This window comes from Mustela nigripes, chromosome 1 (genome assembly GCF_022355385.1).
Source record: "Mustela nigripes isolate SB6536 chromosome 1, MUSNIG.SB6536, whole genome shotgun sequence".
Lineage (NCBI taxonomy): Eukaryota > Metazoa > Chordata > Mammalia > Carnivora > Mustelidae > Mustela > Mustela nigripes.
The window spans coordinates 6,227,353-6,247,339 of record NC_081557.1 but is presented as its reverse complement, the minus strand read 5'-3'; the positions used below and the strand labels follow the sequence as shown (position 1 = coordinate 6,247,339).

At 52.8% G+C, this 19,987-nt stretch overlaps 1 protein-coding gene across 1 annotated transcript in view; it reads left to right on the top strand.

The window, feature by feature from the left end:
* TSGA10IP (testis specific 10 interacting protein) overlaps positions 1-19,132 on the top strand; it is a 29,955-nt gene extending 10,823 nt beyond the window's left edge. The window contains exons 2-9 of the mRNA XM_059386964.1: positions 10,144-10,335; positions 11,075-11,208; positions 11,309-12,030; positions 12,191-12,338; positions 14,645-14,815; positions 17,582-17,681; positions 17,892-18,016; positions 18,707-19,132. Coding sequence (XP_059242947.1) covers positions 10,144-10,335; positions 11,075-11,208; positions 11,309-12,030; positions 12,191-12,338; positions 14,645-14,815; positions 17,582-17,681; positions 17,892-18,016; positions 18,707-18,830 — 1,716 coding nt within the window. The 3' untranslated portion in view covers positions 18,831-19,132. The remainder of the gene's footprint in view (positions 1-10,143; positions 10,336-11,074; positions 11,209-11,308; positions 12,031-12,190; positions 12,339-14,644; positions 14,816-17,581; positions 17,682-17,891; positions 18,017-18,706) is intronic.
* Positions 19,133-19,987: the final 855 nt, after the last annotated feature.

Genomic DNA, 19,987 nt, shown 5'->3' with positions numbered 1-19,987 from the left:
AGTCTCCAACCTTGGTGATGGGGTTTCCCCCTCCCCAGCCATTATGGCCCCCTGCTGAGCTGATGAGGCTGGGGAGGAGTCAGGTCAGCCCCTCTCCCTTCCCTCCCGCTCCCCCAGCTTGAGAACCAGCTGCTGTTGGAGCACAGAAAGGAGGGAGGGCCGAGGATTGCAGAGAGCTCGTCCCTGGTTGGTTCTGGATAAGACAGCTGGTTGCCCTATGCATGGCAGCTGTTGGAAATGGGCCACCTCCACGATTGTAAACCCTGGAAAGTGGGCAGGGACTCTCTTTTGGCTGGTTCCGGTTTTCTTCTGCCTGGCACATACCCAGCTCCATCAGGTGGACAGGACTCCTGCTCCCTGGCCGCAGGCCAGGGCCCTCTGTAGTTCCACAGCCTCTCTGAAGTCTCACATGATCCTGACCCCCGGACTGCCATGGCTTCAGGGAGTCCCTGCTGAGCTCTCCAGGCAGCTTCCTTAAACCCCTTCTCCCTGGACTCGGAGATTAGAAGACAGGCCATCGTCCCCATCCCTGAGGGCAGTTTTGGGCCTCCCTTCCCAAGTCTATCTCCGCGCAAGGGTTCCCTTTCAGGATCCACTCTCTCCCTTTGTACTCCTGAGGTGGCCCTGGTCTTTCAGGAGTGACAAAATGAAGGGGCACCTGGGTGGCTCAGTCAGCTAAGCATCAGACTCTTGATTTCGGCTCAGGTCATGAGCTCAGGGTTCTTGAGACTAAGCCCCGAGTTGGGCTCCGCAAAGGGCTTGGAGCCTACTTAAGATTCTTCCTCTCCTTCTCCTTCTGCTCACCGCCCCCACCCCCCACCCAAAATGGCAAAATGGGTTTTTCCAATATCCTGTCACACTTCCCATCATGTTTAAGACAAATCTAGAGTCCTTCCCATGGCCACCAGGCTCCGTGTGATCTGACCCCTGAGCCCCACAAAACTTTAAAATACAAATATCAGGGGGAGCCTAGCTGGCTCAGTTGGAAGAGCGTGTGACTCTTGACCTTAAGGTTGTGAGTTTGAGCCCCACGTTGGATCTAGAGATTACCTAAATGAATGAATGAATGAATAAAAACTTAAAAAAATAAAATATCAAAGAACATTACAAATAATCGGATATTACTAAATATGAAGACAATCAAAGTGAATTCCTTTCCAGAGAAATACAAAATGTCAAAGTTGGCACAAAAATTATCAAAAATTTCAATAGATCAGTAACCAGTAAGGAAAAGTATCACCTAAGACACCAATACAAAAGAGTCCTAAGACGCTTTCACAGGGACCTTCCGCAGACTTTTCAGGAACAAATGGTCCTTATCATGTATCAGTTGTTCCAAAAGACAAGGAATGAGAGAAAGTTGCCCAGTTCCTCATATGACTCCCAAACTAGCTAAGGACAGTGTTAGAAAAGGAAAGTATAGAGTATTTCACTCTGAATGCAGATGTTCAACTATGATCTACTTGGATAAAATATAGGAGAATGCCCCACCTAGGGGTAGGGAAAGGACTTCTTCTCCTCCCCCCCCCCCCAAATATTTTATTTGGGGCACTTGGGTGGCTCAGTGGGTTAAAGCCTCTGCCTTCAGCTCAGGTCATGATCCCAGGGTCCTGGGATTGAGCCCCACATCGGGCTCTCTGCTCAGCAGTGAGCCTGCTTCCTCCTCTCTCTCTGCCTGCCTCTCTGCCTACTTCTGATTTCTCTGGCGAGAGAGGGGACAGCAGAGGGAGTGGGAGAGGGAGAAGCAGTGTCCCTGCTCAGCAGGGAGCCTGACTCAGGGCTTGAATCAGGACCCTGGGATCATGACCTGAGCTGAAGGCAGACACTTAACGACCAAGCTACCTGGGCGCCCTGGGAAAGGAATACTTAACATGCAAAATACAAACCTCTATTCAGACATTTATGGATCCAACTACATCAGAATTAAGGATTTCTATTCCACAAAGACCGTCAGAGCTAATATTGACAGATAGGTGGTTGGAATCTAGCGAATGAAGAACATCTCCCAGTCAATAAGGAAAAGACAAGAAACACAATAAAGAAATAGGCGATCCATATGAACAGGCAACTCACCGAAGGTTTGGCTGAAAATGGCAAGAAACTGATGACGATGCAGTCTAAGAAGTAATTGTATGATTCAATTAAAATTACGATGAGATACCATTTTATGACCACCAGGTGAGTGGAAATTCATAAAAACAAATCATACCAATGTTTGGTGAGGGTGTGGGCAGACAGAAATCTTTGGTCATTTCCATAGGCCTGTAAGCTGGTAGAGTCTCGTGAGAGCACTCTGAAATGAGATACACAGTCTTCCAAGACTCCACACTTTTGATCCTTGGCAAATAAGCCACAGAAATTCGTGTCCAGGTGTTCAAAGAGAAATGTATGAGGGCGTTGGCTGCAGTGTGCTTCGTGGAAACGGGATTCAGGGGCAACCTTGGCATTCATCCTCGGGAGAATGGATTAGTGATGTGGAATGGATGCAAACGGTGGGACACCAGGTGACAGTCAGAATCAGCACATAGCTTTTAAGAGCACAGTGTTCAGCCGTGCCTGGGTGGCTCAGTGGGTTAAAGCCTCTGCCTTCGGCTCAGGTCATGATCCCAGGGTCCTGCGATAGAACCCCAAATCGGGCTCCCTGCTCAGCAGTGAGCCTGCTTCCTCCTCCTCTCTCTGCCTCTCTGTCTACTTGTGATCTCTGTCTGTCAAATACAGAAATAAAATCTTTTATTTTTTTTTTTATTGTTTTTTTTTTTTTAAAGATTTTATTTATTTATTTGACAGAGAGAGACCACAAGTATGCAGAGAGGCAGGCAGAGAGAGAGAGGAGGAAGCAGGCTCCCTGCTGAGCAGAGAGCCCGATGCGGGACTCGATCCCAGGACCCTGAGATCATGACCTGAGCCGAAGGCAGCGGCGTAACCCACTGAGCCACCCAGGCGCCCAGAAATAAAATCTTTTAAAAAACCCCCATAGTGTTCAAAGAATAAGGAACAAAAATGAGATCGACAGCATAATACTATTTATATACACTAAACCCACAAATGCATAAAAATGATATTAGATCATCCCCAAGGATCCATTCATATTTAAATGGGATGAGAATGGGGATTGAATATAAAGAAGAACAAAACAAAAATCAAAACAATGAAGTGGCCTTGTATCCATCGAAGATCCTTGGTCATCGCGAAATCAGGAACCCATAAACGCTGCTCCCTGCTCCCGAGGGCTGGAAGAAGAGAAACGTGTGAAGGGCACGAGCAGGCAGTTCACAGAATGAGCACAATTGGCTCATAAAGTTATGAAAACACACTAATCTCACAGATAATAAAGGGAATGCAAGTTTTAGCAACAAGAGCCCATTTTTTCATCTATCAGATTAATGATTTTTTTTAAAAATTATAATACACCTTGCTGGTGGGAATGTAAACACGGTTGGTGGAAATCTACATTGAGCATTTAGGGGAGTGATTAGGCGTTGTCAAAATGTAAATTGCTCAGAGCCAGCAAGTGTGCTTATAGGAACTTCTCTTGTGGAAATACCCCAGGTGCAATGGTACATTTGCAAGGCTGTTGCTGCAATGTCCGTAGCAGGGAAGCTAGTGAGGGCCACGTGCGGTCTGACAGGAGACCAGTTTAATACATTATGTTGGTTGTGCTGTGACGCCCTGTGACGATGGCAAACCTGGAGGGGGCTGTCTACACGTGCTGACCCGGAACCGTGAGCATAACGTGCTACAAAGCAAAAAGAGTGTGATCTTGTTTTTGTTGAAAAATTACACACACACACACACACTCACACAAAAGATATTAAAATGACCCACTGTCTCAGGTCTCAGTTTCTGCACTGAAAGTCAAGCATCCCTAAGCAGACTCCAGACCCCTCTTGCCAGCAGAACAGGAGGAGAACGGAGAGGGTGCCGCTAAGCCCCAGCACCCACCCCAGGGCTGGGGGTGGATGGGAGGACAGAGAGGCAGGGACAAGGAGCCTGAGAAGCCTGTGCTGGTGGGCTGGGCTTCCTCCCTCCTCAGGCTTTGACAGGGGCTTAGAAAACTTGGTTCCCAGAAATTTGCAAAGATCCGAGGGTTGGAGTCCAACGGTGCCCAGGGAAATGGAAGTGGAAAGGTGACACGCGGGGTAGCCACTGCTGTCGTGGTGACAGGGTTGCACAGGGAGCAGCTGCCTATGATCCGAGAGTGAAGCAAGCCCTCCAGTCTCAAGGGGCAGAAGACGCTGGAGGTAGGGAGCCAGGCCAGGGCCGGCTTGGCGGGAGGGCGTGCCCGATGGTAATGGGGGTGATGGGGACTGTGTGGAGAAAGGCATTCTGGGTGCAGAGCAGGGAAGCTCCCTGTGCCAGAGGCTGTGGCTGAAGTTGGGGTTGGGGGGACAGCTTTGGGTGAAAGTTCCTAGGGGGGCCTGGGTGGCTCAGTCTGCCTTCAGCTCAGGTCATGATCTCAGGGGCCTGGGATCGAGTCCTGCATCAGGCTCCTTGCTCAGCAGAGAGCCTGCTTCTCTCTCTCGGCCTCTGCCTGTCACTCTGCCTACTTCTACACACACTCTCTCTCTTTCTCTGACAAATAAATAAAATCTTTTAAAAAAATAAAATAAAATAAAGGAAATGTGTGGGGCCCCTGGCTGGCTTAGTCAGGAGAGCAGGCAAATCTTGATCTCAGGGTCATGAGTGTGAGCCCCAGACTGGGTATATAGTATTCACACAAAATCACACAAAATTTTTTTGTGATCACACAAAAATAAATAAATGAAATTTTAAAAATTTTTAATTAAAAAAATAAAAAAGATGCTGGTGTCCGTGTCTGTCAGTTACCGAAAGATTACGTTGCGTTCACATCACCTAATAAGCCCCTCTTAGAGCCCAATCTGGACGCCAAGGGAAGGTTCATGAGAGGCAAGGACCTGAAAACATTTGTAAATTCTTCCCACAAGGTTTCTGAGAGGCCCGCACCCCACAACGTGTTTTTGTCCATCCTGTCGCTCACAGACCGGTTATGGAGGGTCCCGGATGTGTGGGCTCTGTGCCAGGTGCCAAGGATACAGCCGTGAACAAACACGAGGACCCTTAGGGAGCTGAGAGCTGCTGGGAAGGATGGACAAGCAAGGAAGCTGATCCAGTGGAAGGTGTATTCACTTGCTAGGGTTGCCATGACAAAGCACTAGAGACGGCAGAAGCTTAACCAGTAGGAATCTATTTTCTCACAAATCTGGAGGCCAGAAGTCCAAGGTCCAGATACTGGCAGGTTTGGTTTCTTCTAAGGCTTCTCTCCTTGGCGGGTGGGTGGCCACCGTCCTCCGTGTCCTCAGACGGGCTTTCCTCTGGGTGTGTCTGTGTCCTGACCTCCGCTTTCCTTTTTTCCATTTTAAGATTTTATTTATTTACTTGAGAGAGAGAGAGCGTGAGAGAGAGATTGATTGACAGAACGAGTGGGAGGAGCAGACTCCCCGCAGAGCAAGGAGCCTGACACAGGACTCGATCCCACAGGACCTGAGCTGAAGACAGACAATCACCTGAGCCACCCAGGCGCCCTGCTCTCCTCTTATAAAGACACCAGTCATGCTGATGAGGACCTCATTTTACCGTAATCGCCTCTTTAAGAGCCCTATCCCCCCATACAGTCAGATTCTGAGGTGCTGAGGGTTGGAATGTCAAAGTCTGAATCTGGGGGTAGGGGGACACCAGCCCAAAGCAGGAGGGGAAGACGAGAAAGTGACTAGTGCAGTGGGAAAAAGCCGAGGGAGAGGGGGCGAGTGTGCATTTATGGGGCAGGTTGTGGTCCTAAATAGGGTGGTCTGAGCGAGGTCTCGGAAAAGTTGACATTTGAGCACTACCTTGCAGGAAGGTGAAGGGCTGAGCCACACGGGAATCTGCGGGGAGGGCATCCAGGGAGAGGGAAGGGCCAGGGCGGAGGGGAGACCATGGGAGAAGCAAAGGCGGTGGGTGGGGTGAGCACTGGAGGACGAAGCGGGAGAGGCAGGGGAGTGGCGCCAGGTGCATAGACCCCACAGGCCACTGTAGGACTTGGGGCTTAAGTTTCAAGACCACCACAGGTCACATCGACACGGAGGCTTCTACCAACAAAAAACAAGCAAACGAACAACAACAACAAAAATCCACCAAAAAAAAACCCCAAACAAAAACACTGACACCAAAAGAGTGTAGCAAGTGTTGGCGAGGACATAGGAAAATTGGTCCCCTTGGGCACTGCTGGTGGGAATGTAGGAAAAGGCAGGATCAAGTATGGGAAACAGTACAATGATCCCTCAAAAAATTAAACATAGAATTTCCGTCTAACCCAGCACTTCCACGTCTGAGTCCCCCACCGCGAGAATGGGGAGCAGGTGCCTGGAGAGATGTCTCTACGTCCTTGTCATGGGAGAACTGTTCACAGCAGCCGAAAGCTGGAAGCAACCCAAACGCCCATCAGCAGGTGAATGGGTAAACCCACAAGCGGTAAATACACTCGTGGATGGGGTGCCTGGTGGCCTTCAGTCATTACGCGTCTGCCTTTGGCTCAGGTCATGGTCCCAGGGTCCTGAGATCAAGCCCCACATCAGCCTGCTTCTCCCTCTCCCACTCCCCCTGCTTGTGTTCCCTCTCTCGCTGTCCCTCTCTCTGTCAAATAAATAAATAAAATCTTTTTAAAAAATACATTCATGGAATATTATTCGGCCTTAAAAAGGAAATTCTGACATATGCTACAACATGGACGAATCCTGAGGATTTTATACTAAGTGGAAGAAGCCCGTTTGGAAAGAACAAATGTTCTATGATCCCACTTATAGGAGGTCCCTAGAATAGCCAAAGACAGAAAGACAGAAAACAGAATGGTGGCTGCCAGAGACCGGGGAGTTGGGGAGTTATTATTTAATGGGGTTAGAGTTTCATTTTTTAAAAAAGATTTATTTATTTATTTATTTATTTATTTATTTGACAGACAGAGATTACAAGTTGGCAGAGAGGCAGGCAGAGAGAGAGAGAGGAGGAAGTAGGCTTCCTGCTGAGCAGAGAGCCCGATGCGGGGCTTGATCCTAGAACCCTAGGATCATGACTGGGCAGAAGGTGGAGGTTTTAACCCACTGAGCCACCCAGGTGCCCCTCATTTTATTTTAAAGATTTTGTTTATTCATTTGAGAGAGAGAGGGAGAGTACAAGCGGGGGGAGAGACAGAGGGAGAGGGAGAAGCAGGCTCTTTCCGCTGAGCTGGGAGATGTGGAGCTCGAGCCCAGGACCCCGAGATCATGACCCAAACTGGAGGCAGACGATTAACCATCTGAGCCACCCAGGTGGCCCTGAGTTTTATTCTTTTCATAAAGAGTGTTCCGGAGATTGATAGTGGTGAGGGTTGGGCAACATTTTGTAAATATAATCATACCACCGAATGGTTCACTTAAAAATCGTAAAATGGTAAATTTAGATAAGGGTTGAGAGTGGTGTGAGCTCAGATGGGGGCAAGTTTTCCAATCCTGAATCCACTTTGATGAGGATTAACTGCCGGATAGGATGGAGAAGAGAAGAGTCCAGGGTTTGGCTTGAGAACTGGGAGGATAGATAACCACTTGGCTAAGACGGAGAGGGCTCGGGTCAACCCTGTCGGAGGTTTTGCTGCAAAGGGGAACGGAGAAATGGGGGCAGTGCTGGGGAAGGAGAAGTGAGGTCAAGAGACAAGTGATATAGCACGTTTGCTTTGACAGAAGTGATTCTGAAGAGTGTGGAAGGTGGCCGCGGAGAGAGGGGGCCAGCTGCTGGAACCATCCTTGGACAGCCAAGAAGTGAATGTATATGAAGGTGATGTATGAATGTATTTGAAGTGAAGGAGAGTAAGAGCAGAGTGCCACTTAGGCCGTCTTTGGCAGGGGACATATTAGCAGAAACCTGAAGGAAGTGGGAGAGTGAGCCACAGGGATTCTGGAGAGAGAGCATTTCAGGAAACAGCAACAGCAAGTGCAAAGGCCCTGAGGCGGCACCAGCTGGTATGCTCAAGGAGCAGTGTGGTTGGACCAGAGCGAGTGATGGAGGCAGTGGGGCAGACAGATCAAGCAGGACCTAGGCGACCATGGGACTTTGGCTTTTACTCTATCAGAGATTGGATCCATTGGAAAGTTTTGAACAAAGGCATGACCGGCTTTGGTCTTAACAGGATCATTCTGGCTGCTGAGTAAAGAACAGAATTGGGCAAGAGAAGAAGCCGAGTGAAGGGTCTATTGTAGTGATCCAGATGAGAGCCAGTGGGGGTCTGAGGGAGCATGTTCCTCGAGGAGGTGGGGAGAAATGGTTGGATTCTGCATGAATTCTGAAGGCGGTACCCGCAGGGTTTGCTAGCGCATGGCATGTGGAGCGTGAGAGATGAATCCAGGATGCCACTGGGGCTTTGGTCCAAGTGACAAGATGGATATGACAATTGGCCGAGATGGGGAAAGCCTTACTTTCAACATGCCAAGAAAAGATGCTCACTCATCATCCACGTGGGGTGTCAAACGGCTGGTGGACAGGCGTCTGGACCTTGTGGGACAAGTCAGGGCTGACATGTATAAACTTGGGGGCGGATGCAAGGTGAAGGATGGCTTGTGTCCGACCAGAGGAGCTCCCTTGACAAGTGAGAGTGTCTAGAGAAGGGAAGAACATCTCATGAAAATACTGATCTTACAGTCCCATACTTGCCCTCTGTCTGGGAAGGAGTGGCCCAGAATTCATCCAGGAAGTCAGCTGGGCTGGGGTCTGAGATCAGAGGAGCGTCCACAGAAACAAAGCTCGGGGAAGAACACGCCTGTGGGTAGGGCATCTGGTGAGATTTGCCTTCCTTTACTGGTCTCACTGGGGCTGCACCATTGCCTAAGAAGCAACAGCTCTTTGTAGCAGTTAGGACGAGCTGTGGGAATGTTCTCTGTGGATCTGCGTCTATGAATGAGTGAATCTATGTACGTGCATCTGTCTATCGATGTGTCTGTGACCGTGACCCCAGGAGGCAGGTGCTGTCCTAGAGGACACAGAGGCACAAGTTGGGCTGGGATCTGAACACCAGCGCCTCCTCTGTTTTCTTAACCACCATGGGCTGCTGCCTCCCAGTAACGGTCCGTTATTGTTAGAAGTAATCATTACAATAATTATAACAAACATTTGCCCAGTGCACTGCCTTGATGATTTCATTTCATCCTTGCAACAACTCTACTGGATGGGCCTGCGATTGCCAGGTTTGCAGAGGGGAGAGGTGACTTGCCCAACGTCACAGAGCTGGTGAGTGGCCAAGCCAGGCCTCCAGACCTGCTGCTCCGCCTCTAGGGCCTCAGTTTGGCCCTCCATCGCTAAGCTGCTGGTCACACGGGTCAGGCCTAGGCATCCCGTGGGGATTTATCATGTCAAGGCATTTTAGTGATGCTTAGAAGTTTGGGGTAAGATTTAAATGCTCTGATTCCCTTGGGGCGCCTGGGTGGCTCAGTCAGTGAAGTCTTCGGCTCAGGTTGTGAGACTGGGGTCCTGGGATCGAACCCCACGTTGGGCTCCTTGTCGGCGAGTCTGCTTCTCCCTCTCCCTCTCCCTCTCCCCTGCTTGTGCTCACTCTTCCTCGCTCTCTCTCTCAAATAAATAAATACAATCTTCAAAAAAATTTTTTTAAAAAGTTCTGACTCCCTCCGGAGCCTTCTCTGGGCCCTGGTTGCCTGCTGCTTCCCCCTGGGTGTGACCTTTTTTGCCCAATCAGGACCTGGGAGGCCAAGCGAGAATTCAGCTTGGCTCCTGTAAGGCCTCCATCAGGGCTGGGGGTGGGTGGCAGCCCAGGAGGTAGGTGGAGGGAGAGGGCCCACCTCGGCACCACCTGGCCACCTTCCTCGGGTGTGAGGACCCTTCCAGATGGTCAAGTCTAGAGGTCGCTTGCACAGAGAGGTGGAGAAACACAGGCCGAGTGAGGACAGGGGACTCACACCAGGTGCATGAAGAGTGCTGTAGAGGCCGGGCTTGGCCCCAGGCCTCGGGACTCCCAGCCTGGACTACTCCTTAGCCTCCTGCTGAACTTTCCCCCACCCCAGAAGGATTGGCCCCACGTACATTTTTGGCCTCACCTACCCTGGCTGGCCCTCCCTGGCCTGCTTTTTGCCAGCGCCCTTGAGACTGGCCGAGAACTGGTTGCCATAGAGATGGTGGGGCGGGCAGTTCCAAGGCTGGCGGTGCGGGTGCGGGACGGGGCAGGACACCAGTATGCGAAACACCCACCAGCAGCTGAGCAGGACCACTTCGGCGAGACCAGGGCAGGACACGCGGCTCCAGGCTCCAGGGACAACCATAGGGCTGCTCAAGTTTCTGTCAGACACCCCCCAGGCTGAGCAGGTGAGGGAGGCCCCATGGGGGCACTTCCAACTGCCTGGAGGCAGGCTGGCTGCCTGGGGGCGTAGAGGCCGGGGCTGAGGGAGACTGTAGCTGAGGCCAGGTGAGAGACAGCCAGGCCCAAGGCAGGCAGGGACCTCAGGGACGCTTCAAAGTTTCAGGGTGAAGATGAGGAACACACCCAGAGGTGACTCCCAGGCTAACAGTGGAGCGATGTGGGGATCCCTGCAGGAGGAGGAGGGTCTTGGGAAAGATAATGTGTTTCTGCCACCTGGACTTAGACAGTCCCATGGGGACATGTCCCCATGGGGCATTCGGAGGAGCCATCCCAGACCCAGAGGCAGCATTGTACGATGGTGACATAATCTGGGCTCTGGGGACAGATTCAACGCATTCCGATCTGACTCCACTTACTGGCCAGGTGACCTTGGTCAAGTGATGTCCCCTCTCTGAGCCTCACTGTTCTCATCTGGGATGAGATGATATCTCACGGGGACAACAGTGGAACAGAGGGTCCTTGGGAAAGTTAAGTGAGGTGATCCGTGAACATGCCGCGCACCCAACAGGTACTCAGTAAGTAGCATCTTTGCATATTGGAAGTAGTAATGATCAGTCAGTTTTAGTGGTAACAAGAGCCCGGCGGGCCAGCCAGGGGGCACAGGTGAGGAGGGTCCCCTGGGGAAGGTGTGAAGCCATCCAGGAGGCTGCTCGGAGCTGGGCCTCTTCTCCTGTCTTCACCTAGGGGAGGACCGGGAGTGGTGATGGTGTGATTCGGGGCCAGCAGCCAAGGTCTCGGAGCGCAGGGCAGACGACAAAGAAGGACCGGAGGCTGCAGGCCCGGAACAAGAAAGGGCATGGCTCTGCTGAGGCTGAAGAGTAAGCAGCTGCACGCAACAGGCTGGGTGGGTTGCTGGATCCCCCATGGGGGGCCGGTGCCTTGACCTTGACCCCTGCTCCCTGTCCTCTCCTTCCTCAGTCTCGTCCCTTCTTCTCCTCGGAAACCCTCCTTCCCCTTCCAATGGGCCTGGGAGAGCTTCACCACTGACAGCCGGGCTCTGCATCAGCCTAGCCCCTTCTCAGTCCCTGGCTACCAAGTTACGTCCTTGCCCCAAGCACTTCTCAAGTATAAGACCAGGTGCAAGTCCACGGCCACCCTCCCAGAGGCCCAAGGCTTCTGCTGGAAGACAGAAGTGCCAAACCTGGAGAGGAGCCAGCAGCTCAGGGCCCGCGGTGGCAGCCCCATCTCCTCCGGCAAAGGGAAGAGCCAAGAACTGGAAGGGCTCAGTGAATGGGACCTCCAGCCACCTGGGAAGAGGTCAGGGTCAGGATCCGAGTCTGAGGAAGGCATTGAGCTGGAAGCCCTGGGTGTTGAGGAGGCAGAGAGGGGCTTGAGCCTCGGGGAACTGCCCTACCTCCTCAGGAGAGGGTCGATCTTAGAAGATGAGCGGTTTGCAGAGGTGACAGAGGAGGCTGAGGAGGGGGAGCACAGGGCCCCCTATAGAAGGAGGGCTGGTTCTCAGAGAAAGGGGCCCAACATTTGCAAGGAGGCCTCCAGTGAGGATGACCTGCAGGGCAAGGGGAACAGCTCGAGCTCCAACCTCAGAGGATCACAGAGGAGGAAGTCAAGGGCCAAGGACCTGGAGGGGCCGTGGGACCTGGAGAAGCTGCAGAGGCAGTTACAGCAAGACTTGGACTGTGGTGAGTGTGGGCTCTCAATGCCTGGGTCCCCAGGAAACCACACAGTTGGGAAGAGAGGTTGAGTTGGGAAGAGAGGGTTGTGCTGTGCTCCAGCTGCTGGGTGGGATTGCCCGGTAGCCTGGGAGGGAGGCTACTCTCTGCCTTGTCCCACTGAGGATAGGCCCTGAAAAGCAGCCCTGGAAGGCTCTGCGGACTGCTGTCCAGGCCTCCAATCGGAGTGGGAAGACCTATGCCTTGGAAGATGAAGAGACTTTCCTGTTTGCCAACTTTCCCAACCGTACCTTCCACAAACGACAGGAGGCCACAAGGTAAGGTGGAAGAAAAAGGAGGATGGAAAGAAAGGGCTGGGCGTAGTGGAGAAGCCAGTTCTCCAGAGACACTGACTCATTCACTCCTTCATTCATCCATTCTCTAATCTTCTAGTCATCCAATCTTCTGTGGATATGTCCATGCATCTACCCACTCATTCATTCACCCATTCACCTATCCATCCGTCATCCACCTATCCATCCATTCATCCAACCATCCATCCACCCTCCCACCTGTGCCCATTCACCCATCCACCCACTCACCCATCCATCCACCCGTCCATCCATTTACCTACCCATCATCCATTTACCTACCCATCCATCCATCCATCCATCCATCCATCTGTCCATCCACCCATCCAACCATCCATCCATCATCCATCCATCCATCCATCTGTCCATCCATCCATCCAACCATCCATCCATCATCCATCCATCCATCCATCTGTCCATCCATCCATCCAACCATCCATCCACCCTCCCACCTGTACCCATTCACCCATCCACCCACTAACCCATCCATCCACCCGTCCATCCATTTACCTACCCATCATCCATTTACCTGCCCATCCATGCATGCATCCATCATCCATCCATGCATCATCTACATCTGTCTGCCTGGCCACGTGTCTATTGACACAAACCACTTTTCATCCATTTCCCATCTTCTATCCATCCATTAGCCTATTCACTAAATGATGAATGCAACATATGTTGAATATCTATTCATGGATGCTTAGGAGGTAAAGACAAAAAGACTTGGCCTCAGCCCTAAGAAAGTCAAAGCCTGCTGGAAAAAGAGACAGATGGGCAAGACAGCCAGGAGGGCAGCAGAGTTAGACAACGGCTGTACCTGGGGCTTGGACAAAGGACCATGAGAGCAGAGGGGGAAGCCTGAGAAGGAGCACTGTTGCATTGTCTAGGTGAGGGATGATAAGGGCCTGAACCAACTGGCCACATGAATGGGGAGAGGATCCATGTACGAGACATCTGGGGGCTGGCTCAGCAGGTCTTGGTGACTGGTTAGAAGTGGCAGGTGAGAATCCACTGCCGCATTCTATAGCACCCCTCCGTTCTTACTTTCTCACCCCTGCTTGCTTCCCATGCTTCCCAGTGCACTCAGAACAAAGCCCAGAGTTCTCGGTAAGGAGGCTCCTGTCTCCCACACCAGCCAGTCCGAAGGGCTAGAATGCCTCATGCTCTCCCTCCCTCCTCTCCCAGGAGTGCCCCTCTCCCTCATTCACCCAGCTAACTCAATGCATCTTTCGACTTCCAAGTCAGGCGCCCTCCAGGAAGCTCTCCCCTGTTCTTGCCTCTGCCACAGCTCTTGCCACACAGCCTTGCACTGGGGTGCCAGGGTGCCTGTCTCTCCTTGTGTGCAGGCTTAGAGCTCTCTGAGAGGATAGGTGTCAGATCTTATCGGTTATAGCCTCCCTGGCACTCTACATGGGACATGGCCCCTAGTTGGTGCTCAAGAAATACGTGCCAAGTGAATGAGCGCATCTACCCTCCCATTTGTCCAACCGTGAATTGGATGATGCATGAATTCACCAACACTGAATTTCTCTTTATGTGAAGCACTGCCCTAGGGGCTGGGGAGACACTGGTGGCAAAGAGCAGGGCAAGGAACCCTGCTCTCACACACACTTTATTTGCAATGAAGGGTAATTAATAAAGAAATGAACAAAATGTAGAGCTAGAAATGGAAAATACCTGGGGGGTAGAAAGGGTGGTCAGGGAGTCTCTCTCTGACATCTGGGCAAGGACCTCATAGACAAGGAACTGGCCACCAGAGCTAGGGGCAGAATGTTCCAGGTGGAGCCACGTGTCTACTCAACCATTCATCCATCCCCTGACCCATCACGACTTTGTTTCTGTTTCTCACCCATTCATCTGTCTGTCCCTCAAACCAAAACTCATGAACCTAGTTCCTACCAGAGTTGGGGGTCAGAGGAAAGAACACGATCTGGCCCCGTCCTCAGGAGAGTTGTTTTGCCAGAAGAAGTCAGCCGTACGGGTGAGGACACAGGGGCACCAAGCCCCACGGGGCTGAGGATGTCCAGTTTGGGGCACACAGCTGGCTGGAGTGGGAGGCTTCCAGAAGAGTAAGGAAAGGCCTTGAGGTGGGCCTGAGGGTTGAGCCCCTGATGCAGCTCATCATGTCAGACTTCCAGAACAAACCCCAAGCCGCAGGCCTGCCATCCCTCCCTCAGGTCCCCATACTCCTCTCCCTGCCCCTGGCCTCCACGAGACCACTGCTCCCCCCAGATTTCTCCCACCCTCTTCTTTCCCTCTCCCCACCCAAGAAGCCTGCTGCAGGCCTGGGAGCGGCAGCAGCAGGAGGAGCGGCAGCAGGCCGAGCTGCGGAGGGCCCGGGAGCAGCGGGTCCAGCAGCAGGTGGCTCGCTGCCTGGCGGCCTATGCGCCCAGAGGGAGCCGGGGGCCGGGGGCCACCCAGCGCAAGCTGGAGGAGCTGAGGTAGGAAGCCGGGGCTTGGGAGGGCCTGGTGGGGAGAGGGCAGGGAGGCACTGCAAGAAATCAGATGCCGGAGAAAGGATGAAGGAGAGACCTAGCTCTCACTTTTCCTTGGGGCTGAGTCTCCACAACCATCCTCCAGCCCTGGCAGGCGGGCTGGGCCACTGATGAAGACCCTGAGGCAGGGGAGGAGAAGGGGCCGAGACAAGGTCACTCATCCCATGAACAGTACCAATCCTGCAGCTGTTAGAAGCTCACGGTTAAAATGGCTTATAGGTGCTACCACGTGTTCAAATCCTGTCCTTCCAATTTCAAAAGCCAGGCATGCTTATTATCAAAATGCAGATATTACTTTAAAAAAATGCAGATATTACTGAAATCATTCATGGAGCACGGGAACTGTGCCTCTGATCTCACTCTTGGCAATAGCCATGGTTTGCCATCAGGTGGGATCCTCTCTTATTCTCCTCCTATATGTTGACCATTAAAAAGAACCAGGCAAATGTGTATTTATTTTTTTTTTAAGATTTTATTTATTTATTTGTCAGGCATAGAGGGAAAGAGTGAGCACAGGCAGACAGAGAGGCAGGCAGAGGCAGAGGGAGAAGCAGGCTCCCTGCCGAGCAAGGAGCCCGATGTGGGACTCGATCCCAGGACGCTGGGATCATGACCTGAGCCAAAGGCAGCTGCTTAACCAACTGAGCCACCCAGGCGTCCCACAAATGTGTATTTAAAAGCAAATCTTTTTTAGACTCAGAAAACAGGCCCACGAAGTGGGCATTACCATCAGTCCCATAATTCGACAGAGGAGGAAATGGAGCTCAGAAAGCTCAAATAATTTACCAAAGTTCACAAATAAGCTGCAAAACTAGGATTCCAACTTGGACAGCCACTTAGCCACCCTCTACCCTGTCTCCAAGTGCTCGAATGGCCGGACTGTAGAGAAAGTGTGCCAGCGTCTTCGTCCAAAAGCCCCACCTAGTGAGACAGATAACACAAATAAATACGATCGCCAGTGCTGCAGACATTAAGTATCTACTGGAGGCAGCTGGCGGCAGGGTAGCCCTTTCCACATCTCATCACCTTTCATCCCAGGAGAAGGGCTAGGTCAAGGTTGAGTGGAGCACCGCGAAGAGACCAGAGGGTCCCTGCCCTGCAGCCGGGCCACCAAGGACTCAACAGGGTTCTGATCACCTCCTCTTTGAGGCTCAGTCTTACCGTCTCCAATTTTGAAGAGGAGAAAACCACGGCTCTTAAGAAGTCAGGGGTGTTTTAAAGGAATCCTTGCCAGACCTCAAGTTCAAGGTTTGTGTGTTTATTTTTTCAATAAGGCAGGAAGCCTGAGGTTCGGAACTCCAAGAGACAGATGTCAGTAGGCGGAGTGTTTCACACACACCTTTTTTATTTTCTATTTGAGAGCAGATGTTTTCCACGGGGCTCTCAGCCCTAACATCCTGTGACTTTTGCTCTCTCTGAGCTGTAAAGGCTCTGCCCTGCCCAGCAGGGGCGGGCTCAAGAGAGGTTGCCCTGTGGTAGGGAAGCTGTGTGCCTTCCTTTTCCTCCCAGATGTTGGACAGGGCTGAAATCCAGTCACAGGCTTCCTTTCTGCTCGGGGCTCCAAGACATGGACTTCCTCTCAATTCTAACAAACAGCATCAAGAATGAAGAAGGAAAAATATGCATGACATCATAGGCAAGACGGAGGCTGAATGCCAGCTCGTTCCCCACCCCCGCCTTTTGTAACTGCTGAAATTACCTCTTGAACGCTGAAGACTCCGTTTTGCAATAACTTCTGTCCCTGGCCATGGGTTTTCAAGTTCATCTATTTTTTGCAAGTGGAGGAGGGTTCCTTCCCTGGCACAGAGCCAAGGGTCCTGGCCCAGTAAGGCAGTGTTTTTCCAAGGGGTGGAGCCTGCATGTTTGCTTGAGGTCTTGGAGCCTTGTCTGCTTCTCCCCTCCCTCTCTTGTGTGTGGGTGCTGCCACCACACCCCAAGACCTCTCTCCTGTGCTTCACAGGATTCCTGGCCCCGTGTGGTGTGGCCAGAAGGTCCCTCTTGCTGCCCCGATATTGGGCTTGACGAGCAGACGTGTATCAGACAAGCACACAAATCGGGTTTTTGTACATGGATGTGTGCCTCCCCCGGGGAACCCTGATCTTTTCAGGAAGTGTTCTTTCCTTTGCAACATAATAATTCTGTTGTTCCTCCACCCCATTTTCTAAGCTGTGTGCTTACAAGAGCCACAGAGAATGGTGACAAACTTGTCTAAACCCTGCCACGGTGCAGAGAAAACTGAGCCCAGAGCCCAGAGCGAGGTCTTGCCCTAAGCCACGGCCCCCAGCCCCCGTTTCTCGCTCGCAGACGCAGTGTGAGAGAGTTCAGGGGTGTCAGCGCAGGCAGAGGAGGAGCTGTGCAAGCAGATGCCCATTTGCTTCGAAGACAGTGCCGGCCCCTCTCCCTTGGGGGTGGCTGGGAGCCTGGATGAGCCCTGGCCAGATGGCCTGTGGACTTGGGCTCAGTCTCTCACTTCCCAGCTGTGTGACCTTGGCCAAGTCCCTGCTGGGCCTCAGGCTCATCATGGGTAAAATGGAGCGTATAATTTCCACCCCACTGACCTCAGGAGGAATCCAGGGCAAGGAGGGGAGTGAAATCGCTTTGCAAGGTAAGGGTGGGGAGCATGAGGTGTCCTCAGTGAGGACGGGAGCACTTAAGGGTGGGGACGGCTTGCGTTCACGGCTAGCTGCCCAGAGGCCCGTCTCCCTCCCGCAGGCGGCAGGAGCGACAGCGCTTTGCTCAGTATCAGGCAGAGCTGCGAGGCATCCAGCACAGGGTGCAGGCCCGGCCCTACCTGTTCCAGCAGGCCATGCAGGTGAGGGCTAGCACCCGGACAAGCATGCTCCCTCCCTGGGAACGCCGCTTCTCCTGGGATGAGCGGATAGGGACGTAAGATGAGAGTGGCTCCTCTCCGACGGGGCCCCGGGCCACTGTCCATCTAGAGCCCCCGAGACCCTCTCAGTATCCCAGCACCGTTTGTCCTCAGCAGCCTTGGTGCAGAGCAGGAACCCTTCTCTCCACTCAGGTCAACGCCCGGCTCTCGGTCACCCGGCGCTTCTCCCAGGTGCTGTCAGCACTGGGACTGGATGAGGAGCAGCTGCTGGCTGAGGCAGGAAAGGGGGACAGAGAGGGCACCTCCAGGAAACCCAGGTGAGGCCACTTACCTAGCCAAAGAGCAGGCTGTGCCCACTAGAAGGGGAAGGGGTGCCATTGCCAGTACTCTGGGCCCTATAGGGTCTCCCTGAGCTGTCTCCCTACCCACCTCCAGCCTGGGCTGGACACCCAGCAAAAAGCTGAGAAAGCTCGTGGGCAACCACGCTGATCCGCCTTAAATCAAAGCCTCAGTCCTGGCCTGGTCCGCCCCTTGCGGCCTGAAGGATTCTGCCTAGCTCTAGCAGCCAGCAAGTCCTTCCCCAGGCCCTGTCCTTCATGTCTCCCCAGGAAGGCAGGATCAGGGTATGTTCTCCAGATCCCAACAAAAAAACTAAGGACCCGAGGGGCAGGGGCTTCCTGGAAGACACAGGAGCAAGTAAGCCACAGAGTGGCCAGCGGAGTGACCACACACCAAGGCCCTGTTAGGGATGGCAAACTAATCACCCCGCAAATAGTGTCCCTTGTGCTTTAGGACAACCTGGTGCACAGCAGGGATTTTGAGGCTCATGCATAAGGACGTTGAGGCTTGAGGAGGGGAAATCGTTTGCTCAGAGTCCACACAGCATAGCAGGCAAATTTGAGCCCACATGGGCAATAACCGCCTTTCCTCTCCCAAAGCCCAGTGTCCTTGGGCATGGGCATGGGGAGCTAGAGCTCATGGTCTCTATCTGTGTCTCCATCTTTAAGGAGCCACAGGTCAATGGGGGCGAGAATGGAGCACTCTTTTGAGAGTCCTCCAAAGACAGAGCGCACTGGAAGCCAGCCTGACAGGCACTCCACTCCAAGCCCAAACCAAGAGTCCAGCCCCTAAGAAAACAATTAAATGCTTTATGGAAAATACCGCGTGTAATTTCTGGTGCTGCTGGGAGAGGCTGCAGGTTGGGAGCGGGAGGTAGCAGGTGGGCAGCGGGCTTAGCTTGTCCCATCACCCAGGAGTGCGGTTCCGGAGCTGCTCCTGAGGGGGTCATCTCACACAGCAACAGCCACAACTCCTCTACCCCCTTTTCCACCATATAAGCTGGGTCCTAGGAATTGGAGAGTGAACACAGGACCTAATGGCCTCTGTCTTTGAGAACTGGGGCGGGTTGGGGGTGGAGTTTGGACCTTTAAAGGGGTGCATACCTCACACTGTAACAGATGGGTTGCACAGGGGCCTCCAGACCTAGCAACTGTGGGGGTATGAGGAGGGATTATGTGAATTGGGATTTTGACTTTTAAGTAACTTCATGTTAGACCCCCCCCCCCCCAGGGGGATAGGCAGCTCACATACACAGATGTGCTGAATTTTCTACTCAGTTTCAGGACGTGCAGAATACAGATTTAAAAACCTAATGCAGGGCGGGGGCTGCCTGGGTGTGGCAGTCAGTTAAAAATCCCACTCTTGGTTTTGGCTCCGGTCGTGATGTCAGGGTCCAGCTCCGGGCTTCTCTCCCTCTCCCTGTCCCTCCGGCTCGTGCACGCTCTCAAATAAATAGCCCCCCCCCCAAAAAAAAATCCAATAAAGGAGGGAGGGTGTTTGCTGACAGTACTGGTTGTAGGGGCTCGGAGGCTGGCCCGTAGAGCGGCAGTCTGGGGGGAGGGTCTCAAAACATAAATGTCGCACACCCAATGGAGCCACGACCCAGGGGAGACCACTACGAGGACGCCTACGGGAGCGGCAGGTGCCGTCCACAGCAAGACCATGAGTATGGAGCGTCCCGCCGCCAGGACGCTTCCAGCTTCCAGGTTGCTGGCTTTAAGGACTTATAATTGAGAGACCTGCAACTCTGATACGGCGTCCACGCGCCCCCCAGGGGCGCATGCGCAGTCACGCTGCCCGCTTAAAGACCGCCGCCTAGACCTAGACGGCCGCAACTGCGCAGTTGGGTCCCGACCCCGGCCTTCCCATGAACCTTTGGGGCAGGCTCCGAGGAGAACGACGGAAGCCGCCACTCTTGGTTTCCGGCAACACGACAGCCGCTGCCGGGC